Source organism: Heliangelus exortis, chromosome 4 (assembly GCF_036169615.1).
Source record: "Heliangelus exortis chromosome 4, bHelExo1.hap1, whole genome shotgun sequence".
Classification (NCBI taxonomy): Eukaryota; Metazoa; Chordata; class Aves; order Apodiformes; family Trochilidae; genus Heliangelus; species Heliangelus exortis.
Genome location: NC_092425.1, coordinates 9,060,303 through 9,078,767, shown reverse-complemented (window position 1 = coordinate 9,078,767; position 18,465 = coordinate 9,060,303). Strand labels below are relative to the sequence as shown.

Sequence of the window (18,465 nt, the reverse complement as noted above, 5' to 3'; positions counted from 1 at the left end):
TAATTAAAGATCTGAAGGGTGAAATCCAAGGACAGCTTGGAAGCTACAATTGCTTCAAAAGCAGGTGTGATTTCACCCTGCCAGGGGAGTAAAAAGAAGGAAGCATGGCTTGTTTAGTGACACTGAGTAGTCAGTATTTTCATATCACCTCTAGATGAGCTTGTGGTGGCCCTGTGCTCTTTGGAAAGTGTCTTCCAATGCTGACAATGTGTGATGCTTGCTTCACAGCCTGCCCTCAAAACTAATCAGCCTGTGGGCTACCAGCAAAGAGCTGAGCAGCACTGCTCTTGCTAGTGGCACTTTCCTGCTAACACTGCAGGTGTCACTGTAAAATAGAAAATCTGCACTTAACAAGAGTCTGTTCTGATGACTTTGCAGGGAGATGTACACAAGTGGGGTTTATGAGAAAAAAATTGTCATCTGATGAGAGATTAGAAGCTATCCTCTATTCTAATACTGCTGCTTGGATTGTGTTTGTTGATGAGGATTCTCACAGGAAGACCAAAATATTGATGCTAGAAAAGCAGATTGTTCCCTCTCCTGTGATGTTACCATTTCTGAGAGAAATGCATTGCATTCCTGGGCTGCAAAGCCAAAGTGCTGCTTTGTGCGAGTGGAGTGGTGACCATAAACATTTGAATTCAGCTTCTGTGGAATTCTACTTCATGTCCAGCCAACTAGCAAGTGGAATAATTCATTAAAATTGCAGGGTATTAGATGGTGCTGCTGCATCTTTAAATACCAATTTTCCTCTCTTTTTAATTTTCCATCTTTCTGTAAGGAAGTTCTAGGAATCCATTAAAGAAATTCTGATTAAGCACTTGAAGACAGGTCAAGTAGGGTGGCCTGATTTCCAAAGATGCTAAGTGTCCCTGATTTCCTGTAGAGAATGTAGGTTGTTACAGACATCTGGAGACATTAAATAAAATGTAAAAGTGTTGGCCAACAAGTAGAGTTCTGTACTTGTGGCAGGGAAAAGAGCTAGGACAAAACACTGCACAGAAAGTTTTTTTCCCTTTGATTAAATCCCACCACTTCACTGCACCCAGATCGCTGGAAAGAAATCTAAACTGTACAGTGGAGGCTGCCTTTGCTGCAGAGTAATTTCCTACAACAAAGGATGGGCTGCTGTCTGGTTTTAGGCACCTGTGAGCTCCTCAAAACCACTGCTTCTCCCTCAGACACTTAAAATTTTAGCAGACCATTTCCAAGCTGCCTTTTTTTGTTCTGAGTGTGTGCCTGTCATTTCTGTGTGCAGCGATTCTTGCCTGACAGCCAAGTCTTTAAACAGGAGGGAAAACTCAAAACCATTAATTATTACTCTCTGATGCACACTTTAAATTGAGAGCTGCTGAGCCAAGTCTGACCTTCTAGCAAGCAAAAGATGATACCAGGGATCTCTGCCAGGTGCTGAGGCACAGCACAGGAGCCCAGCTTTTGCTGGCTGCCAGGTCAGATGGATATAAACAGGTCTGAAGACAGACATAAGGTGGAAGGCATGTTATAGGGTATACATACCTGATCTGAGGCACACACCAGTAGATGGTGATCTTGCCATTAACTGGCAGCACTCAAACAGATATCTCCAAAGGTATCTTCTTCACCTGGTGCTCTGGTAGCAAGGTGACCCCGACTGACTGCACTCAGCGTTGGAGAAGCCAGTTCAGCCTTCCCAGCTGACTCACTGGGATTTGTGCCACTTCTGCCATTTCTGGTGCAGTGGTGTCGTGAGGATGAATGGTTTCATGATGCTTGCCCAAGAAGGTTTTAAGGAAGGTGCAGCCTGTCAGGTATTCCCAGAGTATTTTCACAGCAGTGCTTGAGGCTCTACTACCTCTGTGGCCAAGCCATCTCTTCCCAGTTACAACATTCCTCTTCCCTAATGGGAAGTTGAGCCTGGGTGGAACAGCAGCTCTGTTCTGTCTCTCAGAGAAGCCATTTTAAATATAACTGTCCACCAATAATGGTTTTATTAATTTCATGGCTGACCTTGCTGGGAAGTTCATTAGGCAGGCCTAAGTGAAAATGGAGAACTCTATTTAGCTTCCCAAAAGGCTGACCTAGAGCAGTAGGTCCTTTGATATGGAAAGGCAGGAGCTATGATGGACATGTGATGGGACAGGCTTCTTCTATTTTTCCACATTTCTTTTCTGTAAAAACAATAAGGTCTTTTTACTGAATTTAGTAATTCTCAGACCAAGCTGGGCTAAAGTTGCTGAATGAGCAATTTGATTCCCTCTTGCTTTTCCTAATGCATTTTGTAATCTCTCAGACAACAAAATTTTGCACACTATGAAGTAGTTTCCCACCACAGACTAGGAATGATATGTGGTCAGAACACTGATGATTTAACCTGAGATCTTAAAGAGCTGAGGGGTGGGTGGGTGTGCTGCCTACCTACTGAATTGTGTAGAGCAGTTGAAAACAAGAAAAGAAATATAAAAAAACATTCTTAATTTAATTTAGTGTCTCTCTCAATCAGCTTGAGGTGCAAGTCAGGCCAAGCTGCCTGATCAATACTGAAGAGAGAATAAAGCTGCAGTCTTCTTGATATGTGTAAATGCACACTTCCCTGAAGTCAATTAGGGATTGGAGCCTCTGAGAAATGGTGCTGTAAAAAGAGGATCATTAATATCAGCTGCTTCCCTGCTGTCAGGAGGTACTCACAGCACTTCAAATTGCATTAAATTTTTTTTCCTGTTCTTCCTTATTGCGTAAACACTCATAGTAAGGAGGACTCTCTTAGTAACCACTCTCAGAGGAAAGAGAAGAGCTGATGATGAACTCGTGATGAGGAATGTAAAAAATAGAACTGCAGTGAGAAAGACTATGCAGGAATGACCAGGCTTTGCTCTCTGGATCTTACACATTTCTTGGATAGTGCCTCTGAGTGTTCAGCCCATAGAGCTGCTGCTAGCACTTGGAAAAAATTAATCGTGGAGTATTCCTCTGAACTGTCTCAAAGGCACACTGTTGTAACACATTTTTCAAATGGATGTAGTGAAGCATGAAGTTGAGGATTACAAAACTGTCCCTGTGAGGCATTTTGGAGTTTTTTTAATCATATCACAGCTGGACCACACGAGATAAAGGTGGAGCTGAGTAATATATGTCTGGTGGAAGACATTTTAAAATGCTTTTGGAGCCTCTTTTAAGAATAATGCAAGTATCTCCAGAAAATATAACCTTTGAAAAGGACTTAAGACACTTCTAATGTTGCAAATATAGTAGAGACATATATTAGAATTAATATATTAGTATTAGCATATTAATGGATATTGGGCCATATCAGATATCCTGGAGTGAGCAATATCCTAGCTGCCTAGGAAAGTGATATCAGCAGATATGTAAATGCCTGTGTTTAGTAAAACCTGCAAGGATTTTTTTCCATAATAGCAACATCTCCATGCTTTCAGTTTCTTAGGTTGGGCAGTGATTATTCACAGGTGTTTAGCCCATTCTCAGCTTCTGCAGCCTAAATTCTGACTGCACTCCAGTAAACTCTGCACCACTGGAGTTCCACCACTGAGCTGCTCAGCACTCAGAACAGCAAGGATGCCAAGACACTGTGTTATGGGAGTAATTTCTCTCATTTGTCAGTAGTGTGTGAGGTTAACCACAGGGTGTGTGCAGGATCTGGAAAGAACACACCTACAAACCTGCAGGAAGAGGGACAACACGCAGCCAATGTGTACTGTGCCAATATTTAAATAATATTATAATATTTCTGTGCAGGACAAATATTCTCACCTTTCATGTGATTATTTTGCTATGACCAGGAACATTGAAAACTATTGCTGGTTTTCCACACTTCAAAGAAAATGGTTGACCTAGGCAGTTTTTGCCTTTGACTTGTCCTGGCTAGTATTTTAGGTTAAAAGACAGGTTCTGAGAGAACAAAAAAGATACATACTGATCTTATTATAATTCCTGTGCTGGTGTACCTCTTACTCTACTGGTGTGCATAAAGCATGGCACACCAAATATTGTAATCATCTAATATAATAATCTATTCCCTTTACTTCTGCATTGCTGGACAAGTGGATAGATTATTTTGTTTTATTTTTAATGATGTGCCAATCCTAGATACTACATCAGGAATTTTTTTAATTACTTTGATTCATATTTAACTTGTCTTAAGTGGCATATTCTCATAAGCCTGCAAAATGCAGTGCTTTTTGTGGACTGTCTTTTCGTTCATTGCTTTTACTACTATATTATTATTGTTACTTAGTTTGACACCTGGAAGCTCAGATGGATATATGTTAAAACAATTAATTAGATTTTATTTTTCTGACTTAGAGCATTAGAAGTCAGTCATAATTTGCATGTCTCACCATGTTGAAGTAATGAATGTAAAACTGGATGTTAATTGTTGAGTATGTATTCTATGCAATTCCCTTCAGGTCACAAACTTCAAAATTAATTATTTTCACCATATATGTGAGGCTTTCAATGTCCTGAAACGACAGCCTTGGTCCCTAAACAGAGTTTAGGAGCAAGAAAACACATTCCAGGGGTATAAGGTAAGCAGCTCTTTTGTACTCGAGCTACTTTTGATTCCTGTGGTTCAACAAGAATTAACAGGCTCTCCAAATGCAGTGTTAGGAAATTTCTGTAGTCATAGAAAGGTTATTATCTATTTCCCTCTCAGCCTCTTTTCTAAAAAGAGCTAGGGGAAAATCCATGAAAGGAATATATAAAATCCAGAAATTGTGGTTGACAGATACTCTTATGTGGTTATACTAGAATTATTTATTGATAAAGTGGGCTGGAAAGCAAGAAAAAGGAGGAAGAGAATAGGGTGCGGTTTAAGAGCTCTCAAGTGGTTTAAATAATTTCATGAATGAGAAGTGAAAGCTCATGCTTTTCTTTTTGGTAATCTCAACAGCTCCACACCCATTTGGAAAACCTGTATCTATTAAAAATGGCAGCAGAAAGCTGCTTCTATTTCATCTGAGACAGCCACAACTTCAGTACTGCACTCATCCATGAACACCTGCAATGCTGTAGAAAGAGGTGCAAAACTCAAGAAAGGTTTTCTTTGCCATAAATTTACAGAAAAAAACCCTCCTGTTATCTGGAAATGCACCTAGGGCTGCTTCCTGGGCACAGATCAGCCCTCTGCATCTTAGTGTGCTCTAGGGCCATCTGACTAAAATCCAGTTCCTTTAACTTTTCTTGACTGAATGCCCTTAATTTTCAATGTTCTTTCACAGAATTAGGGACTCTGGTACTGTCTGCACAGCACAATGCTGCTGCCTCCACCCCTGATCCTGTAAGTACTAAATGCATGCTTACATTCATTAATCCATGTGCTTTGCTGCAGTGCTCAGCAGTTTTCAGGTCCCTTATCTGGAGGGAAAGAGTTTTTGAATATTCCACGAGAACTGCAGAAAGCAGAATTCTTTCAAGCAGACCAAGAGAGGAAAATGTTTTCTTGTGCTTGCTTGGGTAGAAAGGGAACAGAGTAGAAAGACAGTAAATCTTTATACTAGGTAGAAATGCTAAAGAAACCTGATTACAGCGTCTCTAATACAATTCACATAGAGCAGCTGAAGCAAAATTGATATATTTTTACTGTGCATTTTTTTTCTACTACTGCAGATTAAATATCTGTAACTGAGTCTCCCATGTATACTATAAATACCCATGTCAACATTGCAATGCACACCCTGGTTACATCAAAAATATTTTTTTTTTTTTTTTTTTTTTTTTTTTTTTTTTTTTTTTTTTTTTTTGCTTACTATTTTAAAAAGGGCTTGAGGGCAGGGTGTGGCAGTGTCCTGCAGCTCTGGATGAGCCAGACAGGGTGTCCCACAGATGGCAGCCAGGTTTGGCTGCTCATTCCCATTACCAACATGGCTATGAGCTAGCAGTGAAAATAGCCTGAGGTGGCTGTGAAATTGTCATTCAACCTTTAGTATAAGGCATCTGTTTTAACTGCAAGATAATTACAAGCAAACAGTTTTATTTCCTTCAAGTTCCACTTCGATTTTTATGTCACTTCAGCAACAACTGTGAAGATAGCCAAGGCCAAGTTGTGTCACAGTTTGACTGACAGGAACTAAACTTCGAATAAGAGGAACTGCAGAAGGAGGGAATCTGAGAGGGGCGGAACACGGAGGGGTCTTTTCCCTCCCATTCCCATACTCTGTAGAGCTCAGGCAGACCCCAGCCCCTCCTCTCTCCCGCCTGGTTCTCGCTTCGCTGCCGTTCCCCTGCGCTCCTTTACCCTCGGCTCCCACCAGCTCTCCAGAATCCACATCGATCAGTGCTGGGAAGAGCCGTGGAGCCCCCTCCTGAGTCAGCCCTGCCACGACGGGCCCTCAGACATCTATCCCTGCCAGCATCGAGTTGAATATGCATTTGTATATATTTGTGTATTTATTTTTTCTTGTCCCTTGTATTACTCCCTGTTCTAGTAAACCTGTTTCAGTTTTAATTGACAACATTTAAGCCTTTCGCCCTTACTCCCCTTTTATTTTCCTTTGGGAGGGTGGAGGGGGGAGGGGGGGGGGTAATAGAGAGCAATCCTGACCTCTTGTTTTTTGGTCCACCCAAATGGTTAAGCCGTGACAACTTGATAGATGGCAAAAAGCCTGAGCACTTGAAATGCACTTTAATGCCACCAAATTACCATGTACAGGATCACAATTCACTCGGGGGGTTGGAGGGGTGCCAAATGTTTCAGGGCTGTTAAGAAATGGCTCATCTTTGGTGGACTTGGCAGTCAGAGGTTTATGGTTTGCCTCAAAATCTTAAAGGTCTTTTCCGACCTAAGTGATTCTTTGATCTTAGCAAGTGACCTGCACCAAATGTCCCTCTGGCAGCGTTTCATAGGCAGGCAGGGTTCCCCTGAGCCGTAAGGAAATGCTGAGCCCTTCAGCCATCTCACACTGCTAACTGGAGATGGACCTTGAGGTTGAACACTAGTCCATTCCTCCAGGTCCTTTCCCCCTTTCCATTGACTGAAAACTGCTGTTCAACTTTTTTAACTCTTCATCCTATTAGATGTTTCTAGAACAGCCCCAGGAACTGCCACAGCAAATGCAGTCTTCAACACCCAGGCAATAAACCTATGGAAAATGTATACCAGCATCTCTGATTTCTACTGCACAGCTCTAGATTCAAAAAACTATTTGTCTCTCATCGGACACTTGCAAAGCTGAGGATAGAGGCAAGTATTTCTTTACTAAAACAGACAAGTAGCAAGGGGGACAGCAGGAAGATGAACATGTTGCACTATCCCAGCTTTCTGTAATTTTAGGTGCTGGAGAGTGGGATGGCTAAAGATGTCACTGATGGCTAATGCACTTTCAAGAGGCTGTATCAAATACTTAACACTTTTAGGCTTTCTAGATACAGCTTGTCTCTTTCAAGGGTGTATGGCTCAATACAGCCCTGGTGTAATTACAGCAGCTTCAGTGAGGTTGCAACCTCCTTGCAGGCAAGCTGAAATTGTTCAATTGTTCCACGTTTCCTTTTTCCTGACCAGCTGTAGCTCCATTGTCCTGGCTTTTAACTCTTGTGCCAAACCTTCAATTGCTGTATAAAGCACTTTGTTGTTCATTTGCAAGGGGTGACCTTCCTTCTCCCTTGCCACAGTCCCTAGATGGAAGTATAATTTTTCACAGCTGAGTGACTTCCAATTCACAGGCAGAAGCAGAGCAAAAACCTTAGCATTGCTACTAAAGCTGCTCTCTATAAACAATTACTTGTCTTAATAGGCATTAATATAAGAACTAAGCCATTGCTGAAAGAAACTGAAACCACTACAGACCCTGTGATTTCCTTCTGCAGATAGAGCTGTGGAGCTCCTGACTAAGTCAAGTGCTCTTCACCAAGGAAGTTGTCAACAGAGTGAAAGTGCAGTAACAACCTATGCTGGTATTCATGAGAGGAAAACCTGTTTGATTGATTGGTTGGGGTTTTTTGACTTCTTTTGGTTAATTATGAAGATCATGAATAGATGCTGCCTTAAAGACATTGTGTGCTGTAAGCATTTCAGTGGCTTGTTAGGAATAGAAAATTTACCTAAGATTTCAGATAAAGGAAAAATGTCTAGGATGTGCCTGGAACAAATCAGGATCACAAAATCAGAGAATGTTTGGGGTTGAAAGGGACCTCAAGAGATCATCGAGTCCAACCCCCCTGCCAGGATAAGCTGGGTAGTAATTGTGATTTGGTGAATTTTAATGCACAGGCAGTTCGTTAGGAGCAGTAACAATACAGAACCAACTACTCAGAGATGCACCAGCATAATCAGCTAGATTAAATGCAACCTTGTGAACTGCTAATGAGATTACATTTCAGTGAGCTAATCAACACAATATTGTGATTACATGGAGTTAGAACAGAAATAAGGCCAGCCATTTAGGTAGAATTAATAGTCTGTCGTTTCTCATTTTTGTGTTTCTTAAAATTCAAGCCAACTGGTAATAGGTTTACAAAATCTTTCCTTTGTTAAGCTCTATCTGTTCCTTTTCCATTCACTTTGTTAAGCCAAGTGAATGGATTAGGAGAAATCTCATGCTTTGTTGTAATGTGTGAAGAAGTGACAACATCTGGAAGACTCTATGTCTGATTTTGCTACGGGGCAGCACTCATACAAAGATGTTAATAACCCAGTAGCTCAGGCTGAGCTCATTTAAAATCTGACTTTTGGACCCTGCAATGCATCCAACATGATGTTCTGGTGACAGTGCTGGCCTGTTCTGTTTACAGAGTCACCTCTGTCTCACCTGCCATGAGGCAGAGGCTGCTCACCTCTCTCAGCTTCCACATGGAGCTCAAAAAGTGGCTCTGAGCTTGTTAAGTTTTTGTGGCTTGACATGGTATTTGTTCTGGACTCAGTCAGAGAGTGCTGCTGCCCAGCTGGGTGTCTCTGAAGAGCAAGGATGTGACCAGGCATGGCTTTGCTACCATAGGTGCAGAACTTTACCAGTCATACACACTACCTACTTCAGGAGCACCTGTGTATGCTGAGCACCTGGAATAGGCAAATACAGTCCATATGATGCTGTATCCAACTGACTAATAATTGTAATGTTATGTGGTAGAAGTTCATCTGCACAGCCTTAAATGTCCACAGAGATCATCCCCAAACCTGCTCTGTTACCTTCTGCAGCCAGCTGTCTCCTGACTACCCACTGCCCTTTGGGCAGCATTTTACCTTATTTTATATTTTTTCTATTAAATCATGTTTCCCCCAGTTTAAATAGTGACATGAAATCAAATACACTGCCTAAGTGTAAGTACCTGAAAACTATTCTACTCTCTTGAAAAAAACTGTCTCATGAATCTAGAGGTTAGTTTGCTTCAGTCTGCCATCTACTGCACAGTGGTTCTATTTTCCTCTGTTAAATTTCAGAATTCTGTGTGATCTTAAGTCAGATGACATAATGCAGCTTGCACAATTTTTGTTTTTAGCTTTCTCAAAAAACTAATAACTTGTTACTCAATGGTCATGGTGTGCTTATGGCACCTCAATTTTGTGCTATTTAAAAAAAAAAACAAAAAAATCCGTGACATCCTGAGCCAGAGCTCTGAGATGGACAGTATCTTTTCTGTGGTCCTTTTTAACCCTTAGGATCTTTTCCCCTGTGTTTTTTTTAAACTTTAGAACCATCATCTTTATCTAATTTCAGTGTTCATCTATTTATTTCTGTAGGCCACAGTAGCTTCTGCTGCAGTCTTCATTGACAACTGAAGTAAACTCTGCTGAATTTTATCTCATTCACTCTACAAAACTGTCCCATTTCTCCTTTTTTTTTTTTTTTTTTTTTATTCACAAGACTTTGTTCTAATTTCCTTTGCATGACCAATACCTGCCTGAGCAGCAGCAATTTTTACTTTATCATTATTCTGTAATCTCCTAATATCTTTTTTAATAACCCTCTACTGCAAGCTTTACAGTCCTTTTTACTAAAATAAAAAACTAGTAGAATACTATTACTCAATTCTAATAGATAAAGAGACTAAGCAGATAAATACAATTGAAATAAAATATAAATGCTATTTGCAAGTAGATCAGTGTGAAATGCTTGCTGGCATTATCCTGGTTTTCTCCACAAATGCCAAATCTCCTTCCAACTACGAGTCCATGTTAGGAACCCTCTCCCTGTCTACAGATGGCCAAAGGTTTTGTAGCTGCTCCTCAAAGCAGAATGGTTGGTATGGCTTCCTTTGCTCTGCTTGACATTTGTTTAAATGTATGGGAGTTGCTGGATTTCCTGGAAAATTACATAAATTCAGTAAATACTGTGAGCAAAACACACTTTTCCATCTATACCCAGAGAGCAGCTTCATGGTGGAATAAAGCACCAGCTGTGAGAGGCATATTCAGATCATCTGGTGAACTCTCTGTAATAACTGCAGAGGAAAATAGCACATTTACAAAAAATAATGGTGTTAAATTGATGCTGTCTGAAGAGCTACAAAAGATCTGACAAAGGGTGGCTAAGCCATTGCAATGTGTTTTTTCTTTGCTTTTTATCTGTTCAAAATGTAAATTGCACTTTCTCAGTTTTATATTTGTCACATACCTTTTGCTTGGGAATATAATGTTTTTAAGAGGTAGCAAACTTTTGTGTTAAAAACTGAAATTTAATTTCCTTAGTTGAATTGAGATACTTATTTACATATGAATTCCTTTGGATTTATTCACATCTGAGGTTGAGCAAATTTATTTATTTTTTTGCTTGCTCAAGCATTTTAGATAGTTTTGGTCTCTGTTTAAAGATTGTGTACTTTTTTTTTTTTTATTTTCCAGTAGGATTTTCCCCCAGCTATTCTTTTAATCCTAGAAGAGCCTTTGTGCCCTTTATTGCTTAATCAAAATATATTAAAAGAGGAAGTTTTGTAGGATTTCTTGCATTCTATTCTGTTTTTCAAGCAACAATGAAAACTCCAGGGGAATCCCTTCTGTTGACCCAATTGCATCTAATGATATAAAGAATAGTTAATCCACCAATGAATGGTTTCACTGTTGTTTTTTTTTTGATTACTAAAAAATCAAGTTTTGAAGGTTTACCTGGACTTGTCAGCTGCACATTGCTTTATACTACTCTGTCCCAGGCTGCATTTTTGTTTCCTTTTCTCCTCTACTCTTACTTTCTTTGAAATTACCCCTCTACTCCTCTATCTCTGCTCAGCTGTTGACTTTTTTCTCAACTCAAAGGTATTTTACCTTTCTTTTTGCCTAATATTTTACATACCTGCAGGCAATTTAGGAGAAGAAACTGAAAGTGTAGCTTATTTACCCAACAAAAAGAAAGCTAGAAGAGGGATTCTTTATCATGCACATTGTAGAATGGTAGCTACAGCAAACAGAGAATGCTGTTTAAACCACTGGACTGTAGAACAGCAGAACAAAGGGGTACCAGCCACTCAGCAAGGCTTTTTGTCTGGGTTTGAGGCTTCAAGGCTGGGACTGAGCTTCCAGAAGATCTGGCAGGATCATAAAGATAAACTGCTCTTTTCAAAGAGGGCGTAACACCACTCCAGAAAAAAAAAATAATGGTTTGGCATGGACAGTTGTAACATCAAATGACAGGAGGTCCTCTCCAGATTAATAAGCTTGTATTACTAATTGCCTAGCCCCTCTTTCTGTGCAGGAATTTCTGCTGAGTCTACATGATAATACATGCATTCAGACAGTAAAGCCAAAAAAAACCCCAAAAGCCCGTGCACTACTTGCATTTCTTTTCGCATCCTCAGACTGACCTCATCCATTAGTGACAGAACTTGCCACATGCAAAGTGGAACTGGTGACATCTGTGCAAGCGTAGCAATGCTTCATTTTCCTCAGGTTTCCTTTCAAAAAATAAAAAAGAGCATGAATTAAACTACTAGAACAAACTTGATGAATTGCTGTCTCTTTTTGTGAGATGCTTCTCTTCTGTTCTGCATCCACCAGCCCAGCACTTCTCTGGCTTCTTACATGTCACACATATAATGTGAAGTAGAAAGCCTTTGAAAAGTCCCTATATATGGAAATACACCCTTCCCCAGGATTGTCCAGAGGAGGAAAGAGCCCTTGTCTCTCTTCACTACCAACTGTTTCATCCAATGGTTGAATACATACTTAATTTTCTGTAAAAGAGATTCTACCTTTGGAATTGTGCAGATCTCTTAAACAGGTAATTTTGAAGATGAACAAAAGTCATATTTAGTTTGATGATTGGAAGAGTCTGTACCCAGTGTAAAAACAGGGGCTGAAACAAATTTGAGTTGAGTATTTGTTATTTACTGAGTATGTATGTGTGGGGAGAAGCCTCAATGCTAAATCCCACCTTATATTTTGATATGAATGCTTTTATGTGTTCAGACAAACAAGCTATAAATTCTCTAGGTAAGGGTAAAGTCATCTCTTTTGAACTAGAATAATAACATTAATCTTTGTTAGTTCTTCAGGATACAGCTCAAGGTTAGTTTTATCAATGTATGCATGATTAGTGTACTTCTACCTATAGTTTCATCTTCTTCATACCTGCTCTATTTTCCACTGGTCACACTGACTGTCAGCTGCCACACAAATTACCACAGTTCAACTGGTGGGTGAGGATAAATTGTGTAACTCTGTCAGTTCTGATCATATTTTGCATTTGACAATGGTAGCTAATCAATATTGGCCTCCTAAATTCTGTTCCTTCGACAAAATTGTGCAGCCCTGGGCTTTCAGACTGTTTTTTGTTAAAGCCTTTCTGACATGCTTCCCACACAAAAGATTTTGCTGCTTTTCTTAAAGCAGATAGGTTTCTTCAAAGTTAGAACAACCTTGATATTTCCTGCTGCAATTACACTCCCCAAAGGTAACCCTTGCCTTTGAATGGTTTGTTGTGATTTCTTGGGGGATTTTACAAGGTCCTCTTCATCCCAGACAAACTTAAATGCCTACAGCCTGTCTGGCCCCTCCAGTGCTTGTACTACAGAGCTTGCTCAGCTGCTGCTGGGGGATGCTGCTTCTCCTGCTGCAGTTTTCAGACAGCTGTTTTGCATCCTCCACACCTTTGGCAGCCTTTCTTCAGTGATCTGCTGCATCTTGCTGACCACCAGATTAGACAAGCTCAGTTAAGGTTGGACATTTTTGCATGGTTCATGGCCAGTACTGGATTTATTACAAAATAGCTCAGGTTAACTTCAGCAGAAAGGTTTGGGTCTGGTCACAAAGTCATAAAATAAAACCTGGCTAGCAGTGTGTATTTCCTTCTTTACTGATAATCTCCCAGGTCAGACAGATGAGGTGACTGACATCCATTTAGAGTAACACTCTCTGAAGAGCTGTCTGCAAACATGCATTTGAGGTCTAAGCAAGATAAATTGCCTGTTAATTTAAAGGAAGCTATAAGCTTTTATCCAACGAGCACAGTTGAGATAAAAATGCTTCTAGCAGATAGACATAAGCACACTTGTATTTACATTTTCTTGCAAATATTTCACAAAATCCTTGCATTGGAGCAGCTCAATGGCCATGTCTCATGCAATGAGGAACCATCTCTATAGTCCTGTCCTAACATACTTGAGTAGGAAAAGTAATTTTTTCATGGTCTTAAGAGCCAGTTGCCCAAAAGCAAATGATGGTTCTGTCTCACCCACTCCCATTTCAGCTGCACTGGTTCCCAAAGCTGAGCCTCACAAGCATCCCACTTGTCTTTGCATTGTTAAGATGACAAAGCCTTTCATACAGCCAACAGTGTTCAGTGACACTGTGTCACCCCATTTGTTTGTTTTCTCCCAAACTTTACTCATGGTTACCTCCCAAAGTAACTCTCTAGATAGGGGAAACTTTCCAAACACTAAATTCCCTAAGAGCATCAACAGTCTGAGGTGCACTTTCCAAAGGAGAGGGAATCAAGCTGGGATGTGCAGTGACTTGAACATTTTCATGACTGTCCTTTGGCTGTACTTCAGAGGAATTTCAGCCTACCCTAGTAAGCACAGACACTGAAAGAGGCATCCCTGCCCCTCTTCCCAATCTTTTATTTCAACACTCCTTTCTTGTGCTAGCACAAGCTTTATTAGGAATGTACTGAGGTACTGAGCAGGCTGAAAAAATAAACCTCTTCATTGCTTTCAGCCAGGCTGTTTTTTTCAGCTCCTCAAGTCTGATTTGGACAAATAATTGCCTGACTGCACCAATACTTGTGATAGTCCAATGGTGTGGCAGGTTTGAAGCCAGAGAAAATATCCCCTCCTACTGTGCTAATCTGTGCAGGCTTTTTAAGGCCAGCTGATCTACCAGTTACCCCCTGTCAGCAATGCTGCTTCTCCAAATGAGGGTTGCAGTTCCAGCTCTAAGCCCTGTGCCACACCATGGCAGTAACATACATTCAGTCTTTGCAAAAAGAAAATGACTGCAAATAAATGATCTGACAACAGGAAAATAGTGAGAGTCATTGGTCTATACATAGCTCAAATGATACTTTCACTTCCCATTAAGTTTAGTTTTTTTTTAATGTATGTCATTTTGCAGAATAGCCTTGATTGCTTTTTCTGCAGGCCTGGGGTTCCTGATCTTGAATTTTTGCCTAGTAGAAGCCATTGTTAGAAGACAGTTGAAAAAAGAAAGGGAACAGTGACTTCCTAACCTCACTCCTGAATAGCTCTTTTTTTCTGGCTTTGATATATCTTTTCCATTCCTTGGTGTTCCAGCAGTAAGTTCCAATTACTCTTAAAGTAGAGCTATGACAGAGAAATAAAGAAAAAAGGCAACACAGAGCACAGCAAGGCAAACCATCTGGAGTTAAGGTTTCAGATTAGAATCTCCTTGTTCAGATTAGAATCTCCTTGTTCTAGGGACCTGACCTGTATGCTGTCTTAGTGCAAAACCAAGATGGTACTGGGCAGTACAAAATGTACAAAGAATGTTACAGCAGCTGCTTATAACCTTGCAAGCTTCAGCTGAATTAAGGGGAGGCCATAGAGTTTTGCTGAGTCTCATGAGCAACTATTTAAATGAATTAGCTTGCTGAACAAACTACATGCAGGATGTTTGGCTTTTTTCTTTATGACTGGCTTGAACCATTTTCAATGTTTGGAGACAGATCTTCAGAAAAATGCCAGAGCCAGAAAGCTGTGCAGTGCTGGTGACCTTCACCTGGCTCCCTGGAGCCTCCCTGAGCCTGCACTCATCTATTCACTTGGCAAATCCACTCTTCATCATGGAGAGAGTTCATCCCACTCACCTTTAGTCACCAAGGTATCTTACAGAAGCCATTTTTATTGGCTTCTTTAGAAGGGAAGAAAAAGGGAGGAAAAATATAGTCTCCAAATAGTTCTAAAAACTCAGATTGTAAACAGAAATACAGAACAGTGTCTGCAAATACTTAAAGCTCTACTTTTCAGCAGAGGCTGTTTTGTAGTTCTACTTCTTTGAAATGTAAAGTATTAGATATCAGTCAAAATGTGTCTGTTTGTGTCAAGTATATATTGAATGCTTTCTAATAGAGCCTTTAAGACTTGTAAGTTATGAGAAGAAATATAATATTGCTTTCTATTACTTTTACACATACTATTGAGTTCACTAACTGCTACTAAAATAATGCAGAACTTGCAAAATGAAGCAATACATGTGGGAATTATAGCATTGTGTAGATTTCCTGAAGAGCCATGGTTCTGCCCTTAGGGTTCCATCCAGGGTAATTTTTATTTATGTAACCAGATTTTAGCTCTCCAGTATGACTTGTTTGTAGCTCTGGGCAGTGAACAGATGTGTCTCCTTTTCAAGCCAAGATAAATAATATTGTTCATGGATCTCCTTAGTTATCCAAGTCTAGAACAACTCTTCCAAGAGTGTTTTTCTTTCCTGGATTGTTTTGTCAGAATGGAGCCATCCTCTATTGTAGCCTTGTGCTTATACAGCTAGTCCAAATGTGGGGCTTCTTTTGTTCTGGTCTCCCAAAGGGTGTATGAAACACTGACCATTATTTCAACCTTGGTCAGCAGTGGGTACATTATGCATTGTACTGAGAGGTGTTTACAGGAACTTTAAACAGGTTAAATGAGAGAGGATTTGCTAATGTTATACTTTCAGGAAATCCTTCCAGCTAAACATTACTACTTCACTTTACCATATTTGAATTTTTCTGGAGCTCAGAACAGTATCTATATATTTTTTAAAATTATTGTTTACTAAGCTGTATTTTTAAAATACGGTGCAGCTTGTTTATGAAACTCATCATGCTGGCTTTCTAATTAGTGTAATGTGCTCAAATTGAAGTGCAATTAACATGGGGAAGTTTCATACTACTCTTTATCTAAATAAAACCATTAGGTGATATGTAATCCATTTTATACCTATAGTTGTCCTCCTTCTAACAGATAGTAACTCTGCGACCCTCAAAGAATTTCCCTTCATTCTAAAAAAAAAAAAACAACAAAACAACCAAACCTAAAAAGATGCCTTAGTCAAAATAAACTGGCATATTCACTCTATTTGAGGTTTGGACTCTTTTCCATATATCCACAACTTCAAGAGTGTTTGCTGGTACCTAGTGGTTCATCCCAAAGCTTGACTTAATTCTTTATGTCACCATGCTAAAGCACGAGGCTGTTTTCTTGTCCTGGTTTCTGGTTTCAGAACTAATTTCCTTTCTAGTTGTTGTCCTTTATAGTTAAGTCTTCTAAGGAACTGCTCTTGCTGAAATTAATGGCATGTTTTTCAGTCAATTTCTGCTTCTAGAACTGATGTTTACAGTAATGTTGGAGACTGGTATGCAGAACCAAGGTTCTGCAAAACTTTTTATGCTCTGGAAACAAAAGGCATGAAAGGGGTAACACCTGTGACCCTTATATAATATTATATTATAGGGATGAGTAGAGGAGATGGCTGACCAAAATTGACCAAAGGAAGTTTTCCATCCCATCCACACCATTCTCAGTGTAAGTCTGAGGGATCATCAGGGTCAAGCTCTCCTCATCCATGACCAGCACCCTTAGGGGACTCTGTCCATTTGTTTGCCTTTGATCCCAATTTGTACATTCCTGGAACCAGCTCCAACCTGCTGCTGAGTCCAGGAGCCCAGCCTGGGACTTTTCCATATTGCTCCTTTTCATCTCTACCATAGAGCCATGCTCCTGCTTGCTGTGTTTTGCTGGCTGGCCAGGAACAAGCAGTTTGCCTCCAGGGGCTCCAGCAGCATGATGGAGAAGGACAACAAGCAGGAGCAGGAAGACCCCCGTGGTAAACCCAGTGTTGGCAGAGCTTTGGCTGTGCCCACCCCATCACCAGTGCAGGATTTGCCTGACATCTGCAAGGTGGTGAAGGAGCTGGTGGGTGACCTTCTTGGTGTCTGCCAAATGCTCAGCAAGAAGACTTCCATGCCCCAGGTGCACCCGGTCCCTGGGATGGACGGCACCTCTGGATTCTGGAGGGTCCAGGAGAACACCATCACCTACACTCTGCCTGTGTTCCTGCAGCCACCCCCTGGGCACTCCTTCAGGCTGCAGATGGACACCACGGGGCAGCTGCCAGCGGGGCACCGCAACGTCATCCACGTGGGGCTGGAGTGCACGTGCTGGAGGGACCAGCTGCTGGGGAATATTTCCTGCTTTCTCCACCACCCCACCTCCAAGCTGCCCGGGGATCAGAGCTCGGACCTCCTGCGCACCCTCTGCACAAGATCATGCTTGGACTTGAAGAAAATTGCCTGCTGGGCCCGACTGCTGGTGAGATCAGCCTGGCTGCTTTTGCCTCAGTCTCACCACTGCCAGCTCACGGTGCTGCCCTCCTCCCACTCCTGCATGTTCCAGCTGACAGGCATCTCCGAGGTGAACATCTTCACGGAGATGATTTTTGGGGTGCAGCGAGGCAGCTCGGTCACCTGCCTGAGCCAAGAGTAGGCTGCTGCCAGCTCTGCCAGCAGCACACTATGGCTGCAGAGCTGCCCTGATGCTGAGCTGCAGCTTTACAGACTCACAGCCAGGCACCCCCAGCAGGCAGATTTCCACCTCAGAGGTCTGAAGCCCTGTACCTGTATCTTGTTGATCATAGTTGATATAAATCTGTAGGATCACAAGGGTCAAGCTCTCCTCATCCGTGACTGGCATCCTTAGAGGACTCCATCCATTTGTCTGCCTTTGATGCCAATCTGTGTGTTTCCACATCCAGCTCCCACCTGCTGCTGATTCCAGCAGGCCAGTCTGGGGCATTTCCAGGGCTGCCTGGCAGCCTCAGCACTGACCCAAGTGCTATTGGAGGGGAGAGCATGATAGTGGCTTTGTATAGATTTGTATATAGTTTGTTATTTTCATTTCATCATTCCTGTTTCATTAAAGCTGTGTTTCCAACCCATAAGTCTCTCTCCATTATTCTCTCTCCTTTCCCTCTAGGGGAAGGCAGAGGGGTTAATAGGGAGCACCTGTCAGTCATTTAATTGCTGACCCAGCACTAAGCCACGACACACTCTGTAGAGGTTTTTGGCAGTGTGGTGCCCCCAGACAAACGCAATTCCAAATGCCCAG

The 18,465-nt window shown here is 41.2% G+C and overlaps 1 protein-coding gene across 1 annotated transcript; it reads left to right on the top strand.

Annotated features, from left to right (window-relative positions):
* Positions 1 to 16,436: 16,436 nt before the first annotated feature.
* LOC139796328 (inositol 1,4,5-trisphosphate receptor-interacting protein-like 1) lies at positions 16,437 to 18,040 on the top strand. The gene has a single exon (XM_071744259.1). The coding sequence runs from the start codon at positions 17,074 to 17,076 to the stop codon at positions 17,842 to 17,844; it is 771 nt and encodes a 256-aa protein (XP_071600360.1). The 5' UTR covers positions 16,437 to 17,073; the 3' UTR covers positions 17,845 to 18,040.
* Positions 18,041 to 18,465: the final 425 nt, after the last annotated feature.